Here is a 7,895-nt window from a genome sequence, read left to right on the forward strand (position 1 = left end):
TCCACACCCATGTGTGCGCCCTAACCACCGGGATACGCTCAGGTGGGTCTCTCGCTAACTCTCCTGTTTAAGCCTAAGTTTCTTTTTGGCTCTAACCCTCCCTGGGGAGTAAACCTATTGGCTCCAATGAGAATTATATTATCATTATTAATTATTGTTATTGAAAAATTATTGAGATTTTAATAGGTTAGAATAAGATAAAGGCTATTAAATAGAGTTTCAGCAAATTACTCAAAAAGAATGAACAGAAATTAATAAATGAAGAGATTCTTTTTATACAATTGGCCAGATCTTCAGCTGGTATAAATTGGCCATAGCTCCCCTGAAGTCAGTGAGCCAGATTAAAGAGTTATGGAGAGAAAGGGAGAAATGTGTGAATGACTCTAAAGCCTACTGCTCAGAGCACTCATCCGGATTTAGGAGACCCAAGATCCAGTGACTCTTATACAGCTAGGAATCAGGCCCGCTAACTTCAGTGGAGCTACACTCATTTAGACTAACTGAGGTTTTGTCCCAACGTGTCCATCAGTTACCTGAGTTCAGAATTTCCCAAACACAAGTTATCTACAGTTCTATGCTCTGATGTAAACATAAGTCATTTATTTAAGATCATTGACATTACTAAAGAAACTTCAATTTCCCCAACATTTGCCCTAGACCTGTTTTCAACTCCTTATTTTTCAAGCTGTAGATAATAGGGTTTATCATGGGGGTCAAGACGCTGTATTGAATGGAGAATATTTCACCCAGCACCACAGAAGAGACTGAACTGGATTTTGTGTACTGGAGAAAACCTGTCAGGTAAAATAAGCCAACCACAATCAGGTGGGAGCTGCAAGTGGAGAAGGCTTTATGCCCGCCCTCTGCAGAGTGTATCCTCAGGTAGTGGAGATGATGTGAATGTAGGAGACCAGGGTAAGAAGGAAAGAGCTTGATCCAAGGATCAGAACAGAAGTAAGAAGCACCACTTGATTGGTGAGGGTGTCAGTGCAGAAAAGTTGTAATAGAGGAGGGAGCTCACAGCTGAAATGATTGATTTGATTGGGCCCACAGAAATGCAACTTGAAGGTAAAAACAGTGTTAAGCAAGGCATGGAAGAAACTTATTGCCCATGCCCCACTCACCAGCTGAACACAGATCCCGTTGCTCATTCTCTCCATGTAACGCAATGGGTCACAGATGGCAGCGTAGCGGTCATAAGCCATGGCTGAGAGAATGAGAATTTCAGCACCACCTGAGAGGAGGATGAAGAACATCTGAGCAATGCAGCCATTGACAGAAATAGTTTTGTGCACTGCTAGAAAGTTCCTCAGCGCATTAGGCACCGTGACTGAGGAACAGCAGATATCAACAAAGGATAAATGGAATAGGAAGAAGTACATAGGGGTGTGAAGGTGAGAATCAGCTCTTATCACCAGCATGATCATTATGTTACCACTCAGAGTGATTAAGTAAATAACTAAAAACACCGAGAAGATGAAAATCTGCAACTGTGAGTCACTGGAATGTCCCAGATGAATAAATTCAGTCATTGTGGTTTGATTTTTCATTGGCATTTATTCAGGAAAACTATGACCTGGAAGACGAGAGAAAACAAATGAACACTATTCTAGTCCGTACAAAGTTTATTTGAAATATACTAAATTCAGTGAGAGAGAAACAGAGAAGCTGGATAGATTTTGTGTGTTTTAATAGACAAAACATGCTGGATACACAACAAAACTTGGAACTTAACTGCCACTTTAGCTGCCTAAATCGCAGAATCTAGCCCCATTGGTGTTCACAAAAGCAGACAGGCTGATGTGGGGCTCCCTAATTCTCTCCTCTTTAATCTGATGCAATCTAGCTCAAATATTAGAGAGGAAGCACAGCAGGGTTACTGGATACTTGGTCTTGTGCATCTGGGATAGATCTCTAACCAGCAGACAATACAGTTAGTCTCTCTCTCTCTCCGTCTGTCTTAATGTTTCTTTAATCCGGCCTTATGACTTCAGCAGAGCTAGAACTGAGGTACACCAGCCTGGGAACTGACAGATTCACTCCAATGAAACAACTATGGCCAATTTACAATAGCTGGGCATGTGGACAAATGTATAAAAAGAATCTGCTTCTCTATTGCTTTTTGTCACCTGTCCTAGACTATTTTGTTAAAAACACAATTTAATCTCTGTGGTATATAATTGGATTCTTACCTATTAAAATCATTAGGATTTTTCAAGAAGAAGAAAAAGAAATGAATGTGACAAGCAAACATTCCCTCGTCACAGTGACATAATTTTGAAAAGAGGGGCAATATAGAAAATTAATGGGACTTTTGTTCCTAAGTCATTTAAACTCTAACTGAATGAGGCTTTTGATTCATTGTTCTGCACATCAGAATATGAGGCTTTACATATAATAGAGAATCTGTCCTGCCCCCATGGAAGCCAGTGGTTATTTTGACATCAGTTTTCATGGGGAATGGGAATGAAGCCAATGTTTTCTCCAATGTCCTGTCTATATTCATCTCCATATGATCTCAGAGAAAAAATAACCTCTCTTTCATTATCAGCTCACTAGACAAATACCTAAGCATAGAGGTGGACCTTATACTTGATTCTGAATGTGAACACAGGCAGATTCTGTGCAAAGGGAAATTTGGCCAATTCTATAAGAAGTACCTGTTTCTATTACATTTTATAATTTTGTAGGCCAGTGCTTTCTAACTTTTCATTTGCAGACCCGTAACAAATTTAAAATGCAGGTGCAGACCACTTTGGAAATCTTAGGCATGGTCTATAGGCCACTAGGGGTCTGCAGACCACAAGTTGAAAACCACTGTTGTAGAGTATTTAATATCTATATTACCTTACTGGATTCATCCCTATTAAAATATCTAGGATTTCTGATACAAAATAATAACAAACTCCCAAAAATAGAAAGACTGGTTTTGGCATAGGCTGACAACCCAATCAAATACAGAGAATATTGGCAAATTGATAAATATTACAACTGCCATGAAGAAAGCCTCAGAAGATCTTAGCTGTATGACAGACTCCTCCACTGCCAAAGTGTGTGTGTGGAAGTGGGTAACTCCAGGTTGATATCATGCAGCTGTGCAAACAATTCAAGAAAACCAGTGATCATTTTCAGCCAAAGAGGGAAAAGAACTCATAGTGCAGGAAGTGACCAAAAATTGGATTTTGGCAAAACCAGAAGAAAGAGGCTGGAGTCCATGAATGCTCCAAGACTTGAAGGAGAGAAACGACAAAACAAAGAAAAAAAAACTTTTCTTTCATTATCAATTTATGAGACAAATACCTAAGCAAAGAGGTGGACCTTGTACTGGAATCTGAATGTCAACACAGGCAGATTGTGTGCAAAGTGAAATATCACAGTTAGAAATGTAAATATTTGGGTATCCCAAGGATCTGTACTGGGACCATTGCTCTTCAACATAGTCGTAAATTATTGGGAAAAAGCTGTAAATGATACAAAATTTTTGCATATGGTACAAAAGTATTCAAGAGAGTTAAACCCAAAGCAGACTGAGAAGAGTTACAAAGGGATCTAACAAACCTGGGTAACTGGGTGACAAATGGCAGATGAAATTCAATGTTGATTGATGCAATGTAATGAATATTGGAAAATATGATTTCATCTATACATAATAATGATGTGGTCTAAATTATCTGTTACCCCTTAAGAAAGAGATCTTGGCATCATCATGCATAGTTCTCTGAAAACGTCGGCTCAATGTGCAGTTAAAAAAAAAAAAAAAGCTAACAGAATGTTAGGAACCATTAAGAAAGGGATAGATAATAAGACCGATAGTATGAGAACGCCACTATATAAATCCATGGCACATCCACACCTTGAATACTTCGTGCAGTTCTGACAGCCTCATCTCAAAAAACAAGACATTAAAATTTAAAAAAGTAATGAAGGGCGCCAAAAAAAATGATGGGTATAGAACAGCTTCCATATGAGGAGAGATTTAAAAGATGTTTAGCTTAAAAAAAGGTGACTGAAGGAGGATGTGATATAGGTGTATAAAATCATGAATGATGTGGAAAAAGTGAATGGAAAGTGTTATTCACCCCTTCACATACCACAGAAACCAGATGAGTTCATGGAGGATAGGCCCATCAATTTTCTATTAGCCAAGTTAGTCAAGGATGTTACCTCATGAGCTGGGTGTCCCTAAACCACTGACTGCTGGAAGCTGGGATTGGACAACAGAGGTGGATCACTCGATAAATTGGCATGTTCTCTTGACTTTCTCTGAAGCATCTGGCACCAGCCACTACTGAAGACAGGATACTGGGCTAGATGGACTATTGCTGAGAACAAGTAGGGCCATTTTTACATTTTTATTAAAACTAAGTGTCTTCTCCAGAGAATGTCCTACTCCCAACCTATACCAATGCCCCCCCCACACACATACACTCCAAAAATAGAAATTACTGCTAACATTCACCAACTGTCTTAGTTGCCCTGCCTTGAGAAATAGTGAGAAAGCGAGCTGTTTGATTCAGGTAGTTGCTGGGCTGCTAATCATGGCCCCTATGCTGCAACTGACTCTGTGTGAGCAGACTGCTGATTCTCAGCAGAAGTCAATGGGAGGCTGTCATGGTTTAATTCCCCACTCTGAACCTTAGCGTCCAAAAGATGTGGTACCAGTAGGAATTCCTCTAAGCTCAATTACCAGCTTAGTACTTGTAGTGCTACCACCAACCAGGAATTCCAGTGCCTGGTACACTCTGGTCCCCCCAAAACCTTGCCCGGGGACCCCCAAGACCCAGTCCCTCTGGATCTTAACACAAGGAAAGTAAATCCTTTCCCTCACCATTGCTTCTCCCAGCTTCCCCTCCCTGGGTTACCCTGGAAGATCACTGTGATTCAAACTCCTTGAATCTAAATACAGAGAGGAAAATTCACCTTCCCCTCTCCTTCTCTCTCCCCCTCCCAGACTCTCCCTGAGAGAGAAAGTAATCCTAACACAGAGAGAAATTAACCTCTCTCTCTCCCTTCCCTCCTTTCTCCCCACCAATTCCCTGGTGGATCCAGACCCAGTCCCCTGGGATCTCAGCAGAATTAAAAAACAAACAGGTTCTTAAACAAGAAAAGCTTTTAATTAAAGAAGGAAAAACAGTAAAAATTATCATTGTAAATTTAAGATGGAATATGTTACAGGGTCTTTCAGCTATAGATACTGGGAATACTCCCAGCCTAAGTATACAAATACAAATTAAAATCCTTTCAGCCAAATACACATTTGAACTCCTCCCAGCCAAATACACATTTGCAAAAAAAGAAAACAAACATAAGCCTAACTCACCTTATCTATCTAGTACTCACTATTCTGAACTTATAAGAGCCTGTATCGGAGAGAAACCTGGTTGCACGTCTGGTCCCTCTGAGCCCCCAGAGCGAACAACAACCAAAAACTAACAGCACACACAAAAAACTTCCCTCCCTCAAGATCTGAAAGTATCTTGTCCACTGATTGGTCCTCTGGTCAGGTGACAGCCAGGCTCATTGATCTTGTTAACCCTTTACAGGCAAAAAGATATAAAGTACTTCTGTTTTATTAACTCCTATTATCTGTTTATGACAGAGGCGATAGAGAGACCCATCCCGAGATGAGGTGCGGGGGGGGGGGTGTTAGAATCGGTCCTTTGAAATGGAAAGGATAAAAATATATAAAAAGAAATAAAAATTTGGATCAACTCGCCTGACTTTTATAATGTGGCTCTTAAATATGGTGAGATCATTCTGATTTGTGTTTTTCGCTTTCTGTTTTCTTAGTCTGTTTATCTACCTACTTACTGATTTGTCTACTAATCTCTCTATCTACCTTTGCAATACAGCATCTAAGGAGATCCAATATTCTTTATCCAGAGCAGTGAAACTCCTCAAGATCTGTAGTAGGAATTGAGCAAAGAGCTGTTCCTTAGCTGACACCAAGACTAAGATCTGATTCTTGAGAGCTGTTTAAAAGAGTTGGCTTGTTCCCCCAGGACAAGATCCCTGAAGTTCGCTCTCTGTAACAAGCTACCAGTAACACTGTGTTGGTTCAGCCCTTAAGCACTGCTCTACCATGTGTAAGAATGAGAGCAATGATACTTGGATTTTCAAAAGAGCCTAACGGATTTAGAAATCTATAGTGGTGTGGGACTCACTCCTGTGGTGCCACCTGCTGGTTGTCTCAGGGAATTAGCATTTCCAGCCTCCGGAGCACCCTCTGCAGGCCGGTGTCCTGCTGCTCCTGGCCCGTGTCCCTCCCAGGACCTGGTGCCCCTTGTCTTTCGAGTGCTTCCCCTTGGCAATACCCTCGCAGTCCCAGGGTCTCCCCACCCAGTGGAATCCCCAACCCTCTATCCCTATCTTGGCTCAGTCGTGGGTTATGACCAGTCACCATCTAGCCCCTGTTCACTGGCCAGACTGCTGTATAAAAGCCACTCCTCATAGGTAAGGAGGGGGTTGACTTGCTGCCTTTCCCTGCAACCCAGTTACCTCCAGGAGTCTTGTATAAGGCCGTGCAGCCTGGGGTGTTGCTGGCCCAGAGCTTCCCAGCTCCTCTGGCCTTTCCCCAGCCCTGCTTCTCTCCAGTACCCTTTAGCACTCAGGCCATCTCCCTCCTCAGCTAGAAAGAGCCTGCCTGCTCCTGACCCACTGCCCTCTTATAAGGGCCAGTTGGTCCCTTATTAAGCCAGCTACAGCAATGGCTGCTTTCCCAATCAGTACATAGGTGTGTGAAGGTGAGAATCAGCTCTTATCACCACCATGATCACTGTGTTACCACCCAGAGTGATTAGATACTTAAAAAAAAAACACTGAGAAGAGGAAAATCTGCATCTGTGGGTCAGTGGAAAGTCCCAGGAGAATAAACTTGGTCCCTGTGGTTTGATTTTCCATTGATATTTTTTCAGCAAGAGCGTGACCTGTAAGACAAATAAATAAAATTAACACATATCATAAAAATAAATTGAAATGACATGTAGAGATCTCTTCAGTAGGATGATGATAAAGGGAGTCCTATTCTATCCTTTTAAATAATAAGCTGGTTGGAATTTGTGTGTTCTACAGAGACAAAATGGGCCAGATACACAACAAGACTTAGGCCCCAAGTGCCATTTTAAGCACCTAAATCATAGAATTGGGCCCCACAGGTATTCATAGAATCTCTGCCCAGCTGGGACTATGGGAAAGTCTGATGCGGGCCTTGTTTCTCCTCTCCTGTTGAATCTGTTCCACTGTGGTTAAATAATTAAAGAGGCACTGGAGAAAGGGGACTGGATACTGGATCTCCTGCATCCAGGGTGAGGGCCCTAACCACCAGACTATAAAATCATTGACTCACTTGCTGTTTCTCTCTGGCCTAATAACTCTTTCATCTGTCCCTCCAACACCAGCTGGGGATATGGCTCCTTTACTCCAGTGGCGCTATGGCTGAGTCACACCCACTGGGAATCTGGCCAATTCTATAAGTACCTCTTCATCTATTACATTTTGTAATTTTTGTAGCCAATGGTTCTTGGCCTTTTCATTTGCAGACCCCTAAAACATTTTGAATGGAGGTGCAGATCCCTTTGCAAATCTTAGACATGGTCTATGGACCCCCAGTGGTTTGTGGTCCAGAGATTTAAAACCACTGTTGTGGAGTATTTAATATCTATAATATATTATTGGATTTGTCCCTATTAAAATATCTAGGATTTCTATAATAATAAAATAATAACTAAAATAAACCCCCAAGACCTAGAAATACTGGTTTGGGCATAGGTAAACAACCCAATCAAATACAGAGAATACAGGCAAATTAATAAATATTACAACTGCCATAAAGAGGGCCTTAGAAGTGCTTAGCTGTATGACAGGTTCCTCCACTGCCAAGGTATGTGTGTCGAAGT

The 7,895-nt window shown here is 41.4% G+C and overlaps 1 protein-coding gene across 1 annotated transcript; it reads right to left on the reverse strand.

Moving 5' to 3' along the window:
* Positions 1–301: 301 nt before the first annotated feature.
* On the reverse strand, positions 302–1,556 carry LOC115658089 (olfactory receptor 1009-like). Its single transcript, XM_030576604.1, is given in 2 exon segments — positions 302–884; positions 887–1,556. Coding segments are annotated over 2 exon segments (933 nt in total). The 3' UTR covers positions 302–621.
* Between the last annotated feature and the right edge of the window lie 6,339 nt (positions 1,557–7,895).

The sequence above is a fragment of the Gopherus evgoodei genome, chromosome 9 (assembly GCF_007399415.2).
Source record: "Gopherus evgoodei ecotype Sinaloan lineage chromosome 9, rGopEvg1_v1.p, whole genome shotgun sequence".
In the NCBI taxonomy this organism is placed as follows: domain Eukaryota; kingdom Metazoa; phylum Chordata; order Testudines; family Testudinidae; genus Gopherus; species Gopherus evgoodei.